The sequence below is a fragment of the Cololabis saira genome, chromosome 5 (genome assembly GCF_033807715.1).
Source record: "Cololabis saira isolate AMF1-May2022 chromosome 5, fColSai1.1, whole genome shotgun sequence".
Taxonomy (NCBI): Eukaryota; Metazoa; Chordata; class Actinopteri; order Beloniformes; family Belonidae; genus Cololabis; species Cololabis saira.
In genome coordinates this window covers 46166359-46190271 of record NC_084591.1, presented here as the reverse complement: position 1 = coordinate 46190271, position 23913 = coordinate 46166359, and the positions used below count along the sequence as shown (strand labels likewise).

The 23913-nt window shown below is 40.7% G+C and overlaps 1 protein-coding gene across 2 annotated transcripts in view; it reads left to right on the top strand.

Moving 5' to 3' along the window:
- Positions 1–22554, top strand: part of LOC133444472 (zinc finger C3H1 domain-containing protein-like) — a 36892-nt gene extending 14338 nt beyond the window's left edge. Inside the window, exons 12-35 of one of the 2 annotated variants that reach the window (XM_061722285.1) lie at positions 76–216; positions 1565–1739; positions 3421–3549; positions 4470–5096; positions 6196–6299; positions 6664–6795; positions 6900–7021; positions 7796–7897; positions 7982–8110; positions 8920–9097; positions 9178–9364; positions 11135–11323; positions 11896–12133; positions 12239–12344; positions 13338–13536; positions 14710–14804; positions 14897–15004; positions 15646–15750; positions 15833–15986; positions 16357–16457; positions 17463–17564; positions 17854–17893; positions 19357–19419; positions 21737–22554. In XM_061722285.1, coding sequence (XP_061578269.1) covers positions 76–216; positions 1565–1739; positions 3421–3549; positions 4470–5096; positions 6196–6299; positions 6664–6795; positions 6900–7021; positions 7796–7897; positions 7982–8110; positions 8920–9097; positions 9178–9364; positions 11135–11323; positions 11896–12133; positions 12239–12344; positions 13338–13536; positions 14710–14804; positions 14897–15004; positions 15646–15750; positions 15833–15986; positions 16357–16457; positions 17463–17564; positions 17854–17893; positions 19357–19419; positions 21737–21865 — 3655 coding nt within the window. In that variant the 3' untranslated portion in view covers positions 21866–22554. Of the gene's footprint in view, positions 1–75; positions 217–1564; positions 1740–3420; positions 3550–4469; positions 5097–6195; positions 6300–6663; positions 6796–6899; positions 7022–7795; positions 7898–7981; positions 8111–8919; positions 9098–9177; positions 9365–11134; positions 11324–11895; positions 12134–12238; positions 12345–13337; positions 13537–14709; positions 14805–14896; positions 15005–15645; positions 15751–15832; positions 15987–16356; positions 16458–17462; positions 17565–17853; positions 17894–19356; positions 21235–21736 lie in introns of those variants that run through there. The other variant, XM_061722284.1, reaches the window with a different exon arrangement.
- Positions 22555–23913: the final 1359 nt, after the last annotated feature.

The following is a 23913-nucleotide window of genomic DNA, read 5'->3' as shown; positions in this document are numbered from 1 at the left end:
CTTTGTGTAAAAGTGATAGCAGCATCAGAAACCATGTGTGTACCATGTCTGAGACTGACTGGATTGTTGCGGCAGAGAGAAGCAGAGGATGCTGAAGGAACACAGTTCTCTGAGCTTCATCTCACCTGCGGCACCTCAACTCAAGTTGGATTCCCTCGTGAAGCCGTCTGTGGAGCTGAAGCTGAGCGAGGCGGAGCAGAGACTCAGCAAACACAGGTGAGGACTCAAGCAGTAGCACCGTACAAAGGTGAGGACTGCAGTCACGCAGTAGGACTGGACAAAGGTGAGGCTCTGGCTTGTAGCACCATATAATGTAATCATTTCCTGAAAATGTAATAAAATTTGCACTTAACTCAATCGAAAATGCAATAAAATCCAATAATGTAATAACTTCACCAATAATGTAATAAAATATCCTGACTGATATTGTAATAACATTTTTACTGATAATGTAATACCTTATTACATTATTGGGAATTTATTACATTTTCAGGTGGGTCTTTTTTTTTTCTTCCAAAACTGATAATGTAATACTTGACAAATAATGTAATATAAATGTTCATTTTCAGTCCACAGTTCTGCATTTTGTGTTTTAAGTATCTAAGAATGTTATACAGTATACGCTGGATTTGAAACACCAGAATGACTATTGGGTTAAATTGCAGACTTTGAGTTCCATGTAATAAATTCCCAATAATGTAATAAGGCATTACATTATTAGTAAAAATTTCATTACAATATCCGTCAGGATATTTTATTACATTATTGGTGAAGTTATTACATTAATAGGTTTTATTACATTTTCGATTGAGTTAAGTGCAAATTGTATTAAATTTTCAGGAAATTATTACATTATAGGGTGCTACATGGCTCACTTGCGCCAAACATTCCTTATATTTCCTAGAAATTCCCTCAAGTGTGCACTGAAGTAATAAGAGAGAATTGTTTGAAATTAGTTGATTTAGTTTGTAAATATTTTTGTAACCGATTTGACTAAATTTATATTATTATTGTTTTTAACTTGTATTATTTTAAATATGTAAAGCACTTTGTGCTACATTTTTATTTATATAAGCACTTCAGAAATATACAGTCAGTTAGGTCTTTGGCACAGCGGACCATACAACACTAGAGCAAAGGTTTTGGATTAGCAAAAAGTACTGCACACTGTAGCTGCTGACTAAAGAGTACATAAAACAATTTCTAAAGATTTAAACTTGATGCAGTTGTCTTCTTTTCTAAAGCCTGCTGATGGAAGCCCTTTAGTTATTCACAATTTCCTCAAACTGTCTAAACTGGGAAACAGTCACCTCTTGTAGGACTCACTAGAACTCGCTCAGACATCAAACGGTTGAACAGTACACTTAAGTACACTTTTCAGATTTTCCACAAACGTTAGTTTACTGTCAGATGTAAATGATCATGGCTATGATCAGCCCTTAAAAGTGCTTGTTGTGAATTGTGAATGTTAACCTCACTCCCCCAGTGTGCATGACTCTTGTCAGGGTTCAGAGTTCTGTTCCACGGCTCTGCTGCAGGAACTAAGCAGATGATCTGTTCACAGGAAGCTGCTGCAGAGAGACGAAGCCGTGCTCAGACACCTGCTGCAGCAGGAACTGAAGAAGGCAGAGTCTCTGAAGGCGGCAGAGACCAAAGTGGCCAAACTGAGGGAGCAGCTGCAAGCGTCGGAGAAGATCGTAGGCGCCAACAGGACACTGCTGAGGAAGCTGCAGGAGCAGGTGAGATGCTCATCCTGTTCAACAACTGAGAGCTTTCTGATGTTTTGTTGACTTAAACACAGTTGACTGTGAAATATTTGGCCCAGTCCCAATCCCCCCCTAGTCCTACTTTTCAGCACTACCCCTACCCGTGAGGGTAGAGGTGTCCCAATTCCTCTTTGCATGTAGGGGTAGTGGACATAACGAGGGGTAGTGTGTATGAATCTAACCCTTCACAGTGAGGGATTTCAGATGCTGACTTGCTGACCGAGGGCCAGAAAAATTTCCCAGAATGCTTTACGTCATCATTTTCAGAAAAAAAAACATGGTGGACATTATTATACTTATTATATACTTATATTATATACTTGTTTTTTAGTGAATAAAATCAATATTTTGAGTTAGTTTCTGCATAAAAATGCGTTTTGATTACATTTTTAGCAAGAAATATATATTTTACTTTCATAATATTCACTCAGTGAATGTATATAATCACTCGTTTGCCCGTTGTTGCGTTGTATCTTCAGATCTCGCCAGAATAAAGGCTGATTTATGGTTCCGCGTTACACCAACGCAGAGCCTACGGCGTAAGTTATGCGGCGACGTGCGCCGTACGTTGCACGTCGCCGCGTTACCTACGCCGTAGGCTCTGCGTCAATTTAACGTGGAACCATAAATCACCGGCGGTTCTTCTCGTCCCCGAAAACTTCAGAGCAAATTTCTTAACAGGCGTTATTTGGATAAACTGAGCCCAGGTTGGGGATCTTAACGGTTACTTTTACGCCTGGAAAAAATATTAAAACTTAATAAAGTGGCATATTAACAGCGCTACAGCGGAAATTAAAACAGCTTTTAGCTCTGGGCTTCCTGATATGGTGTGACGTATGTGCAAACGTAACTACGCAGTCGCTTACGTACCCGAACGTAAACCACGCAGTGACGGAGCAAGTGGTGTCCCAATCCCTAGGGAACATTACAAGGGCCCTACTCATTTTTAGGGCTAGTGGTAGAAAGTAGGGGGTGTATTGGGATTGGCCCTTTTAAGTGCGAGTACATTTGTTGCACAGGTGACATCCTATCAGTTACACGCTGGAATCCACTGAACCCCTGCGAGCAACCCATTTTTTCACAAATGGTTGTAAAAACAGTCTGCATGACACCTGTGGCCATGGAAGTAATTGGAACACCTGATTCTGATTATTTGGATTGATAAGCAGTCTAGCTAAAGCTGGCAAATGTTCACTGGATCCACATAAGCAGATAACATTTCTTCTACGACATCATAGAAACGACCCATTTGCAACAAAGCAGGAGCTGATTACTCCTTCCATGGTGCTTTTAACATGAACACCATGTCCAGAAATATCTAAACACTGAACCCACGGTATCACCGTATTCTGCTCTTTGGGCTGGTGACAGCATGAAGCATATCTAGAAACTGTCCTTCCCCTGACTGCAACCAACACAACCCCACCTTCTGACAAAGTTAGCTCAAGTCCCCAAATAGTCTTGCATCATAGAGTTTGCAAGATTAGGATAAATTGTCAGAGACCATCGGAAAGATTCCCTCTACTGTAAGAACTGATCATTGTAATACTTTAAATAAGACCAATGGCTCTAAAAGGCCTGCCAAATCCCCTGTAGTTGAAACTATGTGCTATGTCTTGAGATGCTTGAGTTTGTGTGTCCTCGTCCTCTGCAGGTGCATTGTGTTGAACAGCGGGTGTCCCAGAAGAAGACTCTGGCCGTCCACTTGGAGCAGGAGCTGCTCCAGGCTCAACTTGCTGCTGGTAGAGGACAGAAACGCCCCATGGACTCCAGCCAGACTCTGGTGAGTTGGTTCCCTTCAACGTCCTGTGAGCCAGAGGGGCCAGGATGTCAGCAGGAATCTAGCAGACATCCACACAGACAGGTGGAAGCAGCAGTGGGATGATCAGAGGGGGGGCTGCAGGACAGCACGCAGATCCTGAAGCTCCGGCCTGCAAACATGCACAGAAGAGAAAGGGGGGCGGGCAGACCAGCACAACAAACTACAAGAACAATGGAGAACGATGATGGTTATTAAATACTTCTAATTAATAAATGAGAAAGGAAAGAGAATGAGGGGGGGGTGGGCACAGCTCAGTGGATCATGTTGGTTCCCCCTAGAGCAGAGGCCTATATATCTAGGATGAAGCTCTGTCTGAGACGAGTGGCTCTAGTCTGGTCCTGTAGCTGCAGCTATGAATACTGACTGAATACCACATTAGAGTTTATCCTCCCGTTGTTACGTAACGACGGGCGCAATTTACATCGACTGGCCTCCGATGCGTGAAACAACGCCCACAACTAACTCCACCGGCCGGAGCTTCCGCCATTATTTCGTAGCGGTGTATCGCGTCATTCAGGCAGCCAATCAGCACAGAGCCTCATTATCATAGCCCCGCCCACTCAGAATCCTGCATAGATAATGAGGTTGGAGAATGGGAAGATAAAGACATGGCTCAGAGGCTGAATTTCTAATTTATTTAGCAAAAACAATCAAAAGCTTGTTTTTAAGACATTCAAGGCCTGTTTAAAATAGGTATTAGATGCCATAATAGGTCCCCTTTTAATATACCTTGCTGAAAGGCACTTGAGCTGTGTTGTTGGTTGCTAACTACCCACCTTCTTTCTGGCCATTAGGGAAACAAAGCTGTAACATTCTGATCTGTTTTAATGTAAGACGAGGGAGGGAACATGTTCTGATTTGTTTCCATCGTGTCTTTACAGCCCAATAAGGTGCAGCGTCTGGATGCAGCTCCCCTCCGCTCCGAGCGTCACTTTGCAGAGTTGATTGCCCAGAAGCGACGGCTACAGCAGCTCGAGTCAGAGTACGCCCTCAAGATACAGAAGCTAAAGGAGGCTCAGGCCCTGCGCAACAAAGGAGTCCCACCAGAACCGCCGGCACCAGCCTCCGTTCCCCTGCCAGAACCTCCGATTCCCAGTCTCCCCGCCCCCAGCACCTTCAACGTGCCCCAGCCCTCTCTGCACGACCTTTCCCAGGACAAACTGGTTCTGGACAGCGAGGACGTCCCGGACGCTGAAGATCAGGAACCAGAATCCACCTCTGCTGCAGCTGCTCCTGCAAGTATAGGCTCCCGCCGCGCCTCCTTCCGCCAGTCCAGAGATTCCTTCACCAAACCCCACCTGGACACTGTGAGCTCCACCCCTGCTAAAGATGGAAGCACCAAGCCGGTTAAAAGCACGGGCAGCTCTGAGCTCCCTGCAGAGATGTTTGCAGGTCTGGACGTGGACGGGTTGAAGCAGCGGTACCAGCAGCAGGCCAAGCTGGGAGATCTGCTGCAGAGAGAGCTGGGGAAACTGGGGACGGAGACGGACACGACCTCCACTGCACAGGTGAGCAGCAAACGTGCAGCACGTTTCCTGTGTAATTACTGTTTTAAATGCTTAGAAACAGGATGAAAATGGGTAATACGTCAATTGTTAAGTTATTTAAAAAGAAGCACTTTAATAACCAGATATGGTTCGATCACTCCAGGGTCCCTCTTTTTTTTTTTTTTTTTTTTTTTTTCCTTCCTTCATCCACATGAAGGTACGGAAGAGTATTAGGGCCAGGCAGGAGAAAAATAATAATTTAGAGGAGGAAGATTTTTTTTTCATTATGCACTTCGAGAAAAAAGTCGAAATGTCGAGATTAATGTTGAACTACAATTTCGAGAATAAAGTCAAAATGTATTTCAACTAGTGATGCACCGATTGTTCGGTAACCGAAATTGTTCGGCCGAAAATGGCAAAAAAACACTTTCGGTGTTCGGTGGAATAAGTAGGGAAAAAACCGAACAATTAATAACGGCGTTGTAAAATAAGGAAATAGACTGGCCGCTCCGTCCCGTAACGTTGCGCACTACATAAATCGTTGGCCAACCAAAAACTAACCCCATAAGAATTTTACCTAACATTCACCAGGTGGTGGAACCAAAACAACATAATGCTGGGAAATTTAAAAAAATTCATTTTTTTATGTTCAATAAATATTTTCTACCTTGTAATTTTGTAAAAGATTTTTTCTTTGAAAAGCATGCCTAAATCAAATGTATTTGATTTATACAATGGTGAAAAAATTGGCAAAATAAATGAAAAACTGCTGAAGAACCATGTTCGGTATTGTTCGGTATTCGGCCAAATGTTTATTATTTTCGGTTTCGGTTTCGGCCACAAATTTTCATTTCGGTGCATCACTAATTTCAACTTTATTCTCCAAATGTCGACTTTATTAACTAAATGTCGACTTTATTCTTGAAATTGTATTTCAACATTAATCTCAACATTTCGACTTTTTTCTCGACATTTCGACTTTTTTCTCGAAGTGCACAATTAAAAAAAAAAAAAAAAAAATCTTCCCCTCTCAAATATTTTTTTCTCCTGCATGGCCCTAATACTCTTCCGTATGAAGGAATGTCTTCTTCATCATGCTTTTTTTTTTGTTCTGGTGCAGGTAGCCCGACTGGAGGTGGATGCAAGCCAAGCGGCTGTCTCTGAAATGAAGCCTGTTCCCTTTGAACCGTATCACAGCCCTTTGCTGGTGTTCAAGTCTTACAGGTGCGTATAGACACTTGCTAAAAACGTTTGATCCAGTCAGCTTCAGTTCCTAATCTAAAGTGAGATGAAACCGACCTCCTGGAAGCCGTCTGAAGCCTGTTTGTCAGGATTTAATTGGTTGTGTACTAACTTTGTCATGAGTCAGCCTGAGTGAGCTGCAGAGCCACTTTATTTGAAACGTGAGTGAAATGAGGGCTTGTGCTGTGTGAGGGCTGGATGTTTGAATGGCAAAATGGCCATAAATGATCAAGTAATGTCAATGATTTAAAGAGAATTTAATTAAAAAAAAAAAAATCTTGTCATTGTTTACTTGACTTCGTGAAAAAGCAGGTAACTGTAATTGTGTCCATGTCCGCTCCGGCAGGTTCAGCCCGTACTACCGGACTAAGGAGAAGTTATCTCTGAGCTCCGTGACCTACAGCAGCGCCGTTGAAGCCAACCGCTGCTTCTGCCGCTTCGACCTGACGGGAACGTGCAACGATGACGGCTGCAGGTGGTGAGTATGCCAGACGTGGTTTCAGTCTGCTAGCTGTGTACTGCCCGTGTAATACTGGCTGTGTATGTACTGCCTGTGTAATACTACTACGCTGTGTCTCTCAGGCAGCACATGAGGAACTGCACTCTGACCGGGACTCAGCTGTACCAGGATATCTTGTCCTACAACCTGTCTCTGATTGGCTGCTCGGAGACCAGCTCAGATGAGGACATCAGTGCTGCTACCGGTTGGTATTGATTTGATTTTTTTTATTTTGTACATGTAAAAGACAACAATTAGAGAGAAGATAAGAAAACAAAGCAAACAAAAAAAACCCCAACAAAACAAAGAATTTCATACTTTAACACTTAATATCTTAATTACATGTGCATAAAGGAGTAGGAAGAAGTGTAAACTTATTTAATCCTACCCCCATTCACTAATCATTTATAAGTATTTATAATAACTAACTATACTATAATTATACTCACACACTTACCTATACACACTGCAAAAACTTTAAATCTTACCAGGAAATCATAGAGATCATCTGCTTAAAATGTCTCATTTTTAGTCAAAAAATCTCATTACACTTAAAAAGTCATTACCAGAAAAAATACTTGTTATTTGACAATTTTCACCTGTTTCAAGTAAATTTTCACTTGAAATAAGTAGAAAAATCTGCCAGTGGAACAAGATTTATCTTCTCATTACAAGCAAAAAAATCTTGTTCCACTGGCAGATTTTTCTACTTATTTTAAGTGAAAATCTACTTGAAACAGGTGAAAATTGTTGTTTTTTCCAGGGATGAGTCTTGTTTTAAGTGTAATGAGATTTTTTTATTTTACTAAAAATGAGACATTTTAACTAGAAATAAGACAAATATTCTTGTTAAGATTTTGAGTTTTTGCAGTGCATACATAGACATAGTTGAGTATTTCTTCACACACGAGTGAATGCGTGTGACTTTGTGACGTTGATCCAGTCGACTGTTGAACTGTACTGTGCACGGTGTCTGCAGAGAACTACGTCAGGAAGCTGTTGGGTCAGAACAAAGACCGCATGGGGATGGACCAGAAGGCCGTCCTCCTCGTGAGCAAAGTGAACGAAAGCAAGCGACACGGTTGGTAAACTCTTCTTCCCTGAAACGTGCGACCGTCACTTCACCAGGACCAGACCTGTAACTTGTTATCTCTCGGTTCTTCAGTGCCACCGTTCACCACCTTTAAAGAAACGAGGAGGTGGAGACCAAAGCCTTCCACGCAGAGCGCTGCCAGCCCCGAGGACGACGGCGGCAATGAGTCTGCAGCCGCGTACCTGACGCCTGCAGGAGGAGGTGAGCAAGGTTTCCTAGCATCTTTTTTTCCCTCAAAGGTTTAGATTTAGATTTATTTATTCAGGACAGTGTAAAAAACAAAACAAGTAACATACAAATGTAAAAGAGTGATTTGTAATGTGCTAGGCTGAGGCAAAAAAAAAAGTGGCTTATACGAGGCCTCTACCTATGTAAAATACAGCAAAAGATTGTACAAAGATTTTCATTCACCAAACTACGGAATTTGCCAATAATACCAATAGATTTAGATATTTTTTTACAGACATGGTTGATGTGGTTTTTCCAGCTTAAACTTTCATGGATAATTACACCAAGGAAGGTTGTTGATGTAACCTGAGTGAGCGGGTCATCTCCTATAGACAGACCGCTGTTAGATTTACAATATATTTAATTTTTTGATGTAAATATAATAAAATTTAGATTTTTTTATATTCATTGATAGTTTAATTTTAAACCATTTGAAATGTTTTCTAAATCATGGTTAGCCTTTCCCATTAGAGATGAAAAATCATTATGTGAAATAAATAAGTTTGTATCATTGGCAAAAAGTACAGGAAACAAGGAGGACAAGGCTGCGGCCAAATCATTTATATAAATCAAAAATAACAGGTGGGCGAGAGCTTTCATCAGAATCTTTGTGATGAAACAGCCAAGAGTTTTAGATGTGACCGACCTATATAGTGACATTAGCATGACACAGTTATGTAAAGACATCACTAAAATGACATTGAAGAAAAAAAAGGCCAACTTTATTAAACTTTTCTTTCCTTCCGACCTTTGACTAACTTTTGCCTCATGTATTTGACCAGATGTTGCCTTGAAGAGCTGCACTTCTGCGGTGGACGTGTGCATCACATCTGAGGACAGGCGCTATTTTGTAAGTGAGACCGATGACATCTCCAACCTGGAGAGCAGTGTTCTGGAGAGTCCCAGAGACACGCAGCTGTGGATCAAACTGGCCTTCAGATACCTGAATCAGATTGAGACGTAAGTGTCTGAACGAGCTGCAGATCCAGGTTCTTCTTTAGTCGTCCTTGTTCAGTACTCACGCGGTCGTCCCCCCTTAGCTCTACGGCGGAGTGCCTGGAAGCCGCTCTGAACACGCTGTCCCGCGCTCTGGAGAGTAACTGTGAGGACCCGGAGGTGTGGAGCCACTACCTGCTGCTGTTCTCCAGGAGGGGCAGCAGGGAGGAGGTGCAGGAGATGTGTGAGATGGCTGTGGAGCACGCACCGGATTACAGAGTCTGGTGGAACGTAAGTGCTCACACAAATCGGAGCTGACAGTTCACTCCAGGTATATTCAACTTGCGGCCTGCCAGGAGTTTTTATGTTTCATACCTAGTTATTAATGTTTTTAATATATATTCAATCGTTTTATATATCGTTGCATTTAACGCCGACCGGAAGTGACGAAGTAAGCGGAACTAACATGGTTTACATATCGCATTTTGTTAATTAATAAAAGTTTCAGATGCTTGGTAGCCTTTTCAGTTGGTTAATGATTAATTGGACAGTGTTTGTACATGTTAATCTCTGTTGGAGATTTTTTACTACTTCGGGTTTTTTGCCAGTTTTGCACAGTGATAATGTTTGTCACATTATTTGTTATTACTTTATTAACTTCATTAAGTTTGCACAATGCATGGTTTCAAAATGAACTTGCATTTAAAATAATATTTCTTTATCTGAATAATATATTTAAAATTCACACTGACTAAACCTGGAGACAATTAATACATAATTTATATGTAAACTAGACAGATATATTCTCCTGCTCATTCCTGTGCACAAATTTATTATATATACATAAATCTTTGTCTTTGAGTGCAAAATACATTTTGAAAACCCCCAAATCTTCCGCTTGCGCGCTTTGTGGTAATTTTTACTCATTTTAAATCAAATTTAATTTTAATTCTGAATTAAAGAGGAATTAAACTTCCCATGTAAACGCACTCAGTGTTGATAAACGCACAGTCTCAGCCATCAGTGCTTTTGAGCCGCTGTAATGTCACTGTAAAGTCTGCACTACTGTCTCTCACTGCCCATTTCCTGAGTGGCTCTACATTAGTTAAAAATATAAATTAGGTTAATTTAGGAGTCTTTAGACCCGTGAAGAACTCAAGTCTTGCTGTAGATTTAGTACATTTCAGTGAAAAACATCAGGTTGCTGCTTCTTCCTGACGGTGATGGATACACATGTACTGCCTTCACCAGTTTTTCTATTTGTACTGACATTTCAGTGCTGTACAGGATGACCAGCAACTGTCAGCAATCATTCACTGACATTAGGGTTGTCCCGATCAGGAATTTTTAGCTCCCGATCCGATCACTTATTTTGGCTCCCGATACATTTCTGATACTTTTTCCAGATCAGATACATTTGGGCAATGAATTAAAAAAAAAAAAAAGAAAGAGGACTAAAACTAAATTATCCCAAGTTTCTTTTATTGTCCATTGGAGAACAACATGGACATTTATTTCAACAAAGCTTATCAGCTCTGGTGCCACAAAATGTAAAAACATGAAATTGTAAACTAAAACAAAAAGTGCAGAATAGTGCAATAACAAAAATAAATACATTTAACTTCCAGAGGTAGTTGAATGACATCCAGTCAAACTCACAAACACAATGAAAATTAAAATACTGGCTTAACCTTAGTGCAACATTATGAATGACATGAAATTAATATGAAATAGCAGCGTAATGCAACATGAACAGAATATTTCATTTCATATTAGTTAACATGTAAACCATGTTGGTTTCGCTTACTTCGTCAGCCGGAAGTGACGCCAGCCGCCGACCGGACGTGACTTTAAATGCAACGATATATAAAACGATTTAATATATATTAAAAACATTGATAACTAGGTATGTCCCGATACTTTTTTGGCCGATACAGATGTTTTGAAAATGCCGTGATCGGGCCAGATCGGGCCAGATCGATCGGGACAACACTAACTGATAGTTATTTGATGTGGTGGACACATATAGTTAGTTCAGTCTCTCCTGCTTCCCCCCCTCAGTACCTGAACCTGGAGAGCTCGTTTGAGGGGAAGGACTACGTGTGTGAGCGTCTGCTGCAGTTCCTGCTGGCCGAGGCGTCTTCAGACGCCTCAGAGAAACACTCCTTCCAGCTGATGGAGACTCTGCTGTACAGGGTGCAGCTCAGCCTGTTCACCGGCAGGATGGAGAGCGCTCTGGCCATCTTACAGGTAGAACACCGTTCTTTTCAAAATAAAACCTTAGCCACACGACCAATGATCAGCTGCCAGGAGTACACTGCAAAAACTCTAAATCTTAACAAGAATATTTGTCTTATTTCTAGTTAAAATGTCCAATTTTTTTTGTCAAAAAAATCTCATTACACTTAATACAAGACTCATCACTGGACAAAAAAACAACAATTTTCACCTGTTTCAAGTAGATTTTCACTTTTTGCTTGTAATGAGAAGATAAATCTTGTTCCACTGGCAGATGTTTCTACTTATTTCAAGTGAAAATTTACTTGAAACAGGTGAAAATTGTCAAATAAGTTATTTTTCTGGTAATGACTCTTGTTTTAAGTGTATTTTTTGAGAAAAAAATAGACATTTTAACTAGAAATAAGACAATGTATCCTGGTAAGATTTTGAGTTTTTGCAGTGTAGGGCTGTAACAGCTCCATAGAAGAAAATGTCATTTCCACAGCTTCTTTGTCATTAGCTTTTTATTGCATAGGAAACAACATTGGCCACATGCTGCTTTTCTGAGCAGCGGGGATGACGTACATGCGTGTTTGTTTCAGAACGCCCTGAAGTCTTCTCAGGACGAGAGTCTGGCTGAACATTTGATAGCGGGTGACCGAGCTCTGGTCTGGCTCTCCTACATTCACCTGACGGAGTTTGACCGGCTGCCGTCCAGCCTGTACGACCCGGCCGAGTCCGGCCCGGCCCGGCTGGTCAGCAGAACATCCTTCACGCTGCCCTGGAGGACGTCGCAGGACGTCAGCACGCCGCCCAGCATCCTCATCGCTCTCTTCAGAGGTACAGAGGACATTAATGACACCAGTGTCTTCAGAGACCTGCAGAAGATGAACCAAAATGTTCTTTTCTCTTTTTAAATTGCTCCATATCATTGGTTTCTTTAAGATGCTGTGAGCCAGTGCAGTGAAGAGTCTTCATCTGAGAGCGAGAGGGCTTTAGCCTGCATGCCTCTGCACACCAACCTCATCCTGCTTTACAAGCTGCTGCAGAGGTGAGCTCACCTGCTGGTCTCCGTCCTGCACCGTCAATCCTCCTCCGTTCTGGGAGGAGAACAAGTTACCAAGTGGATGTTCTGCATTTACTTCCAAGATTAATTAGAGGATTTATTTATTCAGCCAACATCATAATACCTCTCACACCCATCTATCAATGACTTTGTACTTTGTTCTTGGATACATGTAGTGTTTCTATTTGTACTGACATTTCTACGACGGAGTATTAGGGCCAAGCTAAGACAAAAAAAAATTGGTAATTACGAGAATAAAGTGGTCATATTATGAGAATAAAGTGGTCATATTATGAGAATAAAGTGGTCATATTATGAGAATAAAGTGGTCATATTATGAGAATAAAGTGGTCATATTATGAGAATAAAGTCGTAACATTACGAGAATAAAGTCGTAACATTACGAGAATAAAGTCGTAACATTACGAGAATAAAGTGTTAATTTATGAGAACTCTAAGAGGAAGAGTGTGTTAAAATGTTGAATATTGAGCATCTTGTGAAGTTATATTTATAATATATTTAATATTACAACTTAATTCTCGTAATATTCCGACTTTATTCTCGCAACATTTCGTAATTTCCTTTTTTTTTGTCTTAGTTTGGCCCTAATACTCCGTTGTACATTTCAGTGTTGTACAGAACCTGGGATAAAAGCTGCTAAATGACTTGAGTATCAGTGTGATCAGGTTTTCTTCACTACACTGACATCTGCAGAGGATGCAGGACTGTCGGGTTATGTTTGTCCTCATCAGTTAGAGAATAGGCCGTTAAACAGCAAATGTACCTGGTAAAAGAACATAAAACGTGGTTTCTGTGCATTTTTGGTTTCTGAGTGAGGGAAAAGGTGTCTGAGAGAAGCGTTTTTTTTTGTTTTTTTTTAATAAAAAGTAGAACTCCTTAAGTCTAAATCCAACTGTGATGGAGTAACAGAAAGTACCTTGGTGTTATAATCCAGGTGATGGTGTGTCTCTCTGCAGGTACGATGAAGGGATTGCTCTGTGTGAAACTCTGCTCCAGTTGTGTCCTGAATCATGCACTTTGAGAGACGCTCTGGCAGACCTGCACGTCAGCAGTGGAGACGCAGAGCAGGCGGTCAGCATGTGGCTGCACACGCTGGCCGAGTGTCCCCACAACGCCCAGGTCTTCTACCACTCCTGCAAGTTCCTCATGGCTCAGGTGAGCTGCCCCGTTGGTTCTGTTATCACCTCTGGTGTCTTACTGCTGATGGAACTTCATGCTCTGCTGGGTTCAAGTGTGGGCCGTCAGAGGAAATAATCCTCCAGTTTAAGTGGGATGAACATGGTACAATAAGATTAATTCTTCATTTAGTTAGTTGTGATTGTAGGAGTGAACAATGTTCAACTTCAGTCATGACAATCATGACGAAGGACTAATGGCAATTCCTTAAAAGACACTGAAGTCCTTGTTTGTGCCCCTGACAGGTTTCTCCCCACTTGCTTCATTTATTTAGCCCTCAGTGCGGAACCTTCGGGATTAACTCCTGACCCCGTTTTGACTTTGGGTTCTCACATTGAATCACTTGTTCTTTCTTGTTTTTATCATTTAAAAACATTGTTAAACTAAGTCCAACATTGCAAAAACTCAAAATCTTACCAAGAATATTTGTCTTATTTCTAGTTAAAATGTCTCATTTTTAGTAAAAAAAATCTCTTTACACTTAAAACAAGAGTCATTACCAGAAAAATAACGTTCTTGACCATTTAGATTTATCTTCTCATTACAAGCAAAAAAATCTTGTTCCACTGTCAGATTTTTTTCTACTTATTTTAAGTGAAAATCTACTTGAAACAGGTGAAAATTGTTGTTTTTTCCAGTGATGAGTCTTGTTTTAAGTGTAATGAGATTTTTTTGAAGAAAAATGAGACATTTTAACTAGAAATAAGTAATAATAAATAAGATTTTGAGTTTTTGCAGTGATCTGAGTCACGGTCTGAGATGGAAATGATCATTCATGCCTTAATTTCATCACGTCTCATTATTGTTTTAACTGTTTTCACATGTTCAAGTAAAAAAATCACTGGATTATCTTCAGGTTGTCCAGAATGCTGCCACAAGGCTAAGAATAAAATCTCCCAAGTTTTAAATGGGTCCCCATTCATCATCATTATTGTTATTATTATTATTATGAACATATATAGCTTAAACCGATCAGGCACCAGTTTATATTGGAGACCTTTTGCAGCTTTATGTCTCTAGCAAGTCACTTGTTATGAAGCAAACACCCTGAAAACTAAAGGTTTCACAGGACCTGAAAAAAAAACAACTATTGATTCTTTTATGTGTTTATTTATTTAGCTTCTCACTATAAATGTTTAATGTTCCCTGCAGGATAAATCAAGTGCCATTGCTCCTCTATTGCGAGGATTCATCCTCTCCCTGTGTGAGGATGAACAGAGGAAGAAGACGCCCGTGGAAATCCTGCGGTTTGTTAAGCTCTGTCCCAAAACAAAATCAGCTGATTCTTTTTTTTTTTTTTTTTGTGATTCTAAGGAAGTTGACTTTTCTGTCCCATCAGACGCATCCTGGGTTTCCCCACCAAGGAGCTGCTGAGTGGTCCGATCATCAAGAAGGAGCTGCAGGTGCAGATCCATGAGCAGATGTCCTTCTTCCACCTCGTTCACTGGTGAGTTGACTCCTGCCTTCTCACTGACAGACGCACAGACACCGTCAGTGGCCTGACACAGCCCTGAGTTCAGTAGTCGTGTTGGCGGAGGAAAATCATACATACAGAACTTCTGATACTGATCTCCTGTGGGATGTTTATGCTTTAGGGGGTTACAGGTGGAGAAACGGATGTGAAAACTACTCTGGCCACGGTTACATGATGTTTTTTAATTCTGAATTAATTATTCCAAATTAAATAATTCAGAATTAAACTATTTTCCTTCGAGTTTACATGGAAATAGTAATTCTGAATTAAGGTTTACATGGAACACACGTTTGATCACCTTTTTCCAATTCCTCTTAAGGTCTGTGGGTTGGGAAGGTTCTGATTGGATAGGGGGGTGGACCGGAAGTGATGTAAAAGTGATGTAACCATATGGTCCTAAATTTGGTGGCAAATAATTTAGTAATCAATTTTAGTGATGATTTAATTTTGATATGGACAGCGTGGATTGTTAGTTGCAGAGCCGTTCAGGACCGTGTCAGACCGCATCAGGGTGTTCTGAATGGAAGTTTTCAGATTAGGTTAAAAGACGGAGGCTGTTGTTGGGATGAAGTCTGTTCCCTGTCCCTGATTGGCTGATACGACTGTCTCTGCAGTTGCTGGATGTGGCTCCACGGCTCCGTGGAAGACGCCGTGGAGGCGTTTGAGCGAGCGCTGGGATCCAGCCTGCAGCTGGAGGAGCTGCACCTGCTGTGGATGGAGTGAGTCTCCTGGAGGAACGTTTACCGCTCACAAGTGTTTGTACACCTGCACTAACATCTCCTCCGTCTCTCCTCTCTCCAGCTACCTGCTGTTCAGCTGCAGTCCTCAGGCCAGCGCTGGGTCCAGACGGTTATTCTCTGATCTGGTCCAGCGCTGTTTCAGCACAGTCCCCTCCCGCCTGGAGGTTCCCTTCAACCCCGCAGAGTTCTGGAGCTGCTACCAATTTCATAATAAGGCAAGACTTGACACCAGGATATCGGCAAGCTCTTGGGGGTGTGAAAAGATTAAAAAAATGAGTGTTTTAAAAAGGTAACGCGTTTGATGCAGATGGGACGTGTCATATTTGTGTAAAAGTTGTTGTGGATAACTGGAGGAATGCAGGTGGAGTGCTGAGTAATCACCCGAGGAGCTGCATGCATGTGTTGGAACTAAAAGACGAGCATCCACAATCACAACACAGGAGAGCCATGTCCAGTTTGAGCATCCACCTGCATCTGAAGATGAGACTGCTCTGTGAGGACAGAGGAAGTGTCGTATCCAGGAAGAGGCTCCGCCCACTCTCAGTGATCTGGTGATGGTCTTCACTGTCTGTTTTCCGTCTGCAGGTTGTGGCTCTGTACCTGCGATGTGTGCCACAATCCCAGCACGCACTGCTGCTGGAGAAACTACGAAACAGTATGCCCAATAACATCGAGCTGGGCCTCAGGTACCCGCCCTTCTCACTCTGAGTGTTTGGACTTAATTTACCGTGTATCTGTTGTAGCGCTGCAGCTATCCAATACTTTAATAATCCAGTATTCTACTGAAAATTCTATCGAGTAATCGAGTAATCGGATAAAACACATTTTTTTATAGTTAAAGAGCAATTATAAATATACATAAGATGTTAATTGACATTACTAAGACTAAATGATATAATCCAGTAGGTTCATGGCTGTGCATTTAAAAACCCTGAACTTACACCAGTCGACCAAATTCACTGCCTTCACTCAAAAAACTAAGGATCTTACCAAGAAATGTTCTTATTTCTAACCTAAAAATGCCATTACACCTGATAACACACATCACTTAAAAGGTTAGGTGTTTTTTCCCACCTGTTTCAATTGAACTTTCATTTGTGTCAAGCACATTTTAAGTTCTAGTTAAGTTTTAAGTTAAAGTCTTTAAGATTTTGATTTTAGGCAGTGTTCAAAATAACCTGCTGCATTGGAGCACATTTTCTTTTAGTTAAAACTGTAGCGGGAACAGATGTTTAGAGGAACCTATGTATGTACCGGGTTAGAGGGGGAACATATAGGAGAACGGACCAGAAGAATATAGAGTGGATTGAAAATAAAAGTTAAGCCCTGAGCTACATGTGTCTCCCGTCTGAGCATGACGTTACTAAAACCAAACATATCCGCCGCCTCTTTCTTCTTCCTTTACATGCGTGGTGCGTTGTGCTGCATTAAACATAGTCCGGGCGAAATACCTGCTTTGAGCTGCAAAATTAAACGATTCCTCAAGCCAGAGAAAATTCCTCCATCATTTTTTGTAATTGAATTACTCGAGGAATCGTTTCAGCCCTAATCTGTTGTCATTTGCAGTCAAAGCAGATCAAAGATGTCGTCTGTGTCACAGATCACGTGTATGTTGTGTTGCTGATTGTTGCTGTTGTATCAGAGCGCTGCAGTGCTGCCATGAGGTCAGCTGTCGGTCTGTTGCTACACAGGTTGCTTTATCAAGAATGGCAGGATGGAAACATGGAGCAGCTAAAGTTTCAGGCCCGGATGCTTTGCAGCACTGCTCACAAGTATTTACCCAGCTGGAGCATGTAAGTGAACACAGAACACTCAGAGGGTTAGGAGGAGAAGAAGCAGCAGCTAATGAAGAGGCTCACATATTGTCAATGCATTCCAACTTATCAGTTTCAGCATTGATTATTAACAGGAGTTCTCATGTCAGATATTACTATGTTTGCGTGCTGACATGCACAAACCTTTAGCTCTAGATCCCATGTATTGGTTTGGATAAGACTGGAATTTGACAGAAGAAAGGGTGAAACCGTTAAACGTGAGCAGCGTTTACAGCAGCTGACAAGTGTTTGTGGTGTTTTTGTGCAGAGCAATAGCTGTGGAGAGGGAGCTGAAGGACCGAGCGGAGGTGAGTGGGAGGGAACAGCAGGTTTTCTCAAATTAGTTTTCCAGTAATTTCATCTAATCTGCAAAGGAAAAGCATCCGTTTTGCCGCCGTCAGACATACGGACAGGTGCCTCAGTAATGATGGAGCTGCTTTGACAACATCTGGCCACCAGGTGTCGCTGTACGGCAGGTCAGAGTACCGGCTCTTATTTAACCTGTCTGAGCATCACGCACATCCTCATGACTGGATTGATTCTGGAACACGGGTGTCCGTCCGCTGGAGCTGCTTTCACACTCCAGGAACCTTTGCAGAGCTGTTAAAGCTACTTTGTCCATACATAAGAAACAGTGTCTGATTGTATTCCATCATGACTGCGTTTATAACATCTTTTATTATGGGAAAAAGTTGAGGCCTGTGATGTTACTTTAATTTTGACCAAGCATTAATATCAGTCAGTGTGCAGAACCTGCTGCACCGGGGACATTTCCAGCTTCAGCTCTATGTGGGCAGTACACGTGATATTTGAGAGAAGGTTTCAGTCGCTAGTGGAGATACACCGACAACATTTCTGTGTCCTCCACAGCAGATTGTCATCCTTGCCAAACACAGCGTGAACAAGCATAGCTGCAGCAGAGCTCCTTGACCTGTGGTCAGCTGCTGCATCTACCTAGCACTTACACCAGCACCTATAGCAGCACCTATAGCAGGAGTCAGCAACCCAAAATGTTAAAGAGCCGTATTGGACCAAAAAACACAAAAAACAAATATGTCTGGAGCCGCAAAAACTGAAAAGTCTTGTATCAGCCTTAGAATGAAGGCAACACATGCTGCAAGTTTCTATATTACCGGTAGTTATAACTGGGGGGAGATTTTTTTTTTCATTATGCACTTCAAGAAAAAAGTCGAAATGTCGAGATTAAAAAGGAAAGGGAAAAAGGAAAAAAAATAAGAAAAAAAGGAGAAAAAAGTCAAAATGTCAAGAAAAAAAAGAAATGTTGAGATTAAAAAGGAAAGAAAAAAAAGGAAAAAATAAGAAAAAAAAGGTCAAACATTTTTGAAAAAGCTCCAGGGAGCCACTAGGGCGGCGCTAAAGAGCTGCGGGTTTGCCGACCCCCGACCTATAGAGATCCAGTCAATATTGCGTATATTTTTGAGATTGTAAATAACATGCTAAACGAACACACAGTCAGGGGACCTGAAATGCATCTTATCATTCTACCAGAGCAGCTTGTAGAAAACCGTATTGTCACGGATCCTTGGAGACAAAACCAATGACCTGGTTCACATCAGCACAGTGAAATATGAGTTTTCTTGGTTTCTTTCTGTCACTCCATCAGTAAATCTTGTATCTTCTCTGCAGGAATGTAATGAAGAAATTTAACCGAGTTGGTCTTGTTTGTTATTTTTGTGTGTCTTTGAACTAAGCCGAGGCTCTGGTCCAGTTTCTGCTCTTCTTTTTTATTTTTTCTGTGTTGTTTTCCTAGATGCGACTTCTGTATCAACAAGCCCTCCAAAACCTGCCGCTGTGTGCCGCCCTGTGGAAACATGTAATGAGCACTCTGCACCACAAGATGCAGACACACACCTCTCACTCTCCTCCTGTTTCTGCACACTCACAAGCACTATGGTTTTATTTAAGTATCGCTTCTGCGTCTTGTTATGCAAAAAAGGGAACATATTCCTTGATACTCTTTACAATAGTAATAATATTACTTTACCATTTACTCCTAGGCAAAAGTAATTGGCTCTGTTCCTCATTATATAACGTTCTGCTGCATGTCACACAATTACAAATTCTCCTCAAAGTTCATACCCACACATAAAACTGCAATCTTTATTCCAATGAAAAATCATCCTGAGAAACCCGGCTGCAACCGGAACCACAAATATTCATTAACACAAAATAATCTCCAACCTGCTACACAACCCGAGCAGGTTTGTTTTTCTTTCAAAAATAAAATGAATAGAAGTACGCTCTTGATTTGTCATTGCCTTAAAGTTATTGGAACAGCAAATAGCTAGGAATGATCATGGTCTGTCTAACCTAAACGTTCAAACATTGATGATCCATCTGACCCACAAATATGATCTTGATTGACTTATTTCCTCAAATTTTCCCAGACTTTACTTTTTTCTATCTGTGTATCTTTGTGTGTACCGTATCTTCTTAATTTCAATTCCTTCAACTTTTCCCTGACCGTCTCCATCAACTTCCTTTGCGTCTGTGCGGAAAGGTCGTGTTGCGTATTCGTGCATCAGTCAAGGATGTCTTAGTATTTATGACTTGTTTATAAAAGTAATGTAAAGTTTTTTCCTTTTCACAGTAACAACCATCTATTGACATTGTGTCACTGTTAGTTATTCAAATGTTAAGTTGTGTTCTGTTAGTAATTTGGTCTCATTACTAGAAAAGGTATCGTTAAACTAATGCTTTGCAGTTTGGTCGACGGATGATCTAAGATCAGTTTGACTCGTTACCGAGGAGAAAAGAAGACTCGAGTGTCAGCTTCGATTCTCGAGATAGAAAAATACGATTCTGAATACGCCATCATTGCTGAAACATAACGGGCCATCTGGCTGTGAAAACACAGATGTCATTTAAAAAGTTAGATTTTTTTTTCTCCAAAAACCTTAACAAGGGTTGTGTGACTTGCTTAGACAGCAGAGTGGTTTGCTCAAGCAGGTTTGAACATTTGCTCTTCTGTTTTGAGACCAGAACCCGGTCTTGGAGCTCTCCCTTTGCCGACATCCAGAACACAGCAGTTCACTTAGAAAGAGATCAGGTGTCATTGATCAGCTGTTTTTGAAGAGTTGCAGTGTGATCGCTGACACCTACGGAAGAGTATTAGGGCCAGGCAGGAGAAAAAAATATTTTAGAGGAGGAAGATTTTTTTTTCATTATGCACTAATAAGAAATAAGTCGAAATATCGAGGAAAAAAGTCAAAATGTCAAGAAAAAAGTTTCAAATGTTGAGAAAAAACTCAAAATGTCGAGAATAAAGTCAAAATGTCGAGATAAATGTTGAAATACAATTTCGAGAAAAAGTCAAAATGTTGAAAAAAAGTCGAAATGCCGAGATTAATGTTGAAATACAATTTCGAGAAAAAAGTTGAAATGTTGAGAAAAAAGGCGAGATTTCGACTTTATTCTCGACATTTCGACTTTTTTCTCAAAGTGCACAATAAAAAAAAAATCTTCCCCTCTCAAAATATTTTTTCTCCTGCATGGCCCTAATACAGGACTGTCTCAGAAAATTATTTATTTATTTTCACAGAATATTGTGATAAAGTCCTTTTTTATTTTCTGAAAAACAAAAATGTCATACATTCTGGGTTCATTACAAATCAACTGAAATATTGCAAGCCTTTTATTATTTTAATATTGCTGACTTACAGCTTAAGAAAACTCAAATATCCTATCTCAAAAAATTAGAATATTCTGGGAATCTTAATCTTAAACTGTAAACCATAATCAGTAATATTAAAATAATAAAAGGCTTGCAATATTTCAGTTGATTTGTAATTAATCCAGACTGTATGACATCTTTGTTTTTTTAATTGCATTACAGAAAATAAAGAACTTTCTCACAATATTCTAATTTTCTGAGACAGTCCTGTACTCTTCCGTAGACACTTGAGCCGACGTGAATGTGAACTATTTCTGCTCACTAGTGTACAGCATGTTCACCTGCACCCTCCCTCCTCCTCCTCCCATTTCCACCCTGTGCCTCCTCTCGTGACCTTCCCATCGCCACACATCCTCTTCTTTTCCTTGATATTGTCCCTCCTCTGTGTTTCTCGTCTCTGTCCTTGTCTGTGCTACACACCCCCGCCCCATCCCCCACTCCCTGTTTCACCATGCAGTGTCTGCTCTTCGAGGCAGCGGAGGGCGGAGCGTCGGAGCTGCTGCGGTCGCTGGCGGACTGCTGCCAGCAGGTGGGGGTCAGTGTCAGTCTCAGTGGAGTCAGGCCATCCATCGCCGACGATCTCTGATCAGACTGATAATAGAAGCTAATAATCAGAGGCTGTAGGTGACTGAGGGAGAGCAGACGAGGTAAGGCCGATGCCCCCACCACCTCCAGCCTCCCTCCCCTCCCCCCAGGAAGCTCCTCTGCCCCTGTGAGGAGCCACTTGTGTCCGTAAGTATTGACTGCTGAGTGAAGCGTTTGCTCTTCACCGCCTTCTCTTTAGTTCCTCTTTCATATCAGTTGGATTCATTTCCCTCCCTTTTTTTTATCTCACTCAACTGAGGGGTGTGGGTCGCAGGGTCTGGCTGAGGGCGGGGCAGGGGTAAACTTGACATATTGTTCACCACTATCTTCTGTTTTTAAAGGATGACCCCCCACCCAAAACACATTTTGCTTTTATTTTTGTTTCAGAAGAAATCAGGACTTTTATTTTGTTAAAGTGAGCAAAGAGACGCAATCTGGTTATTTATTGGTGTCCGGGTGGAGTGTGGACACCTGCCTGTTTAGTATTTTTCTGATTGGCTGAAAGCGTGCAAAGTGGGACTACAACACAAACTGATGGAGCTACAAATGTCGTCGGACTGCTCACGCGAAATCTGCTGTGTATAACAACAATTAAGAGTATTAGAAGCAGAGAAGACGCAGATCCTGCCACTGTTATTTTCTATATGCTGCATTCAGATGTTATTAAATTATTTTCTACAAACATGGAAATGCCTCCCGAGTGTTAATTGTGTCATTATCTTTGCTTCCAGCGTTGAAAATGAAAGAAGAAACATAATCAGAAATAAATAGAAACAATTAATGTAAGGTTTAACAGGTTTTATGTTTGTGTAATACTTTAATATAACAGAAAAAAGCTAACTTATGCTGGAAAAACCTTATTTCAGCAATAGGGAATGTAACAATCTGCAGTAATTACAAAAAAGGTTGGAGAATAATATAGAGAACTCAGGATTTTGCATGGGAACTTTGAATTCTATGTTGGATTTTACTACAAATGAGTGTGTGTGTGTGGGGTTCAGGGTGTTTTTTTTTTTTTTTTTTTATTATACCTACAGACATGAATAACATGGAAGTAAATGAAACAAAACCAAATTCTCAAGTTCTGAACCGGCTGCAGGTGCATGATGACCTTTAACCTGGGATCAGTTAGGTGGAGTCCATGATGCTGAATGAGTTTTAAAATAAGCTATATATAATATATATATATATATATATATATATATATATATTTATAATAAAACATAATATAGCTGGTTCTCTGGTGGATTACTGTGCTGGAACAGCTGGGAATGTTACACGATGAACGTAAATGTTTCTGGGATGAGTTTAATAACCAGTTCAAATAGGAACGACCCAATGGATTGAAGATCTAAGTGTTTCATTCAAAAAACATTCTTATTATAGTTCACTTTCAGATGATGCTATTTATGAGAAGGTCGGGAGGACTTCCATGGATTCATCATATCTTGATAATGTTTTGTATAAAGTTTTACAGGAAGAGAAGTTGTTTAGTTACTCCCACACCTTCATTTTAGGTGTCATAAATTGTAAGACTATTTTTACTATTGCTCTTTCCCCCCCTTTTTTTCCACTTGGAAAATCATGTGTACGGAAGAGTATTAGGGCCATGCAGGAGAAAAAAATATAAAAAGTCGAAATGACGAGAAAAAAGTCAAAATGTCGAGATTAATGTTGAAATACAATTTCGCGAAAAAAGTCGAAATGTCCAGATTGATGTTGAAATACAATTTCAAGAATAAAGTCGAAATTTCGCCTTTTTCCTCAACATTTCAACATTAATCTCGACATTTCGACTTTTTTCTCGAAGTGCATAATGAAAAAAAAAATCTTCCTATAAAATATTTTTATTTTTATCATGCCTGGCCCTCATACTCTTGCGTATGTGTGGGCTATTATTATACGAATATTATATTATTATACTTACGCCCAACTCACTTTTCAACAAACTATTATGTCGGAAGCGGTTGTTTTTGTTTTTTTTTTCAAACCGGAAGCTGAGCTGTCAGCTCTTGTTTTGGTAGTCGGTGGTCACGTGACCGCTGACGG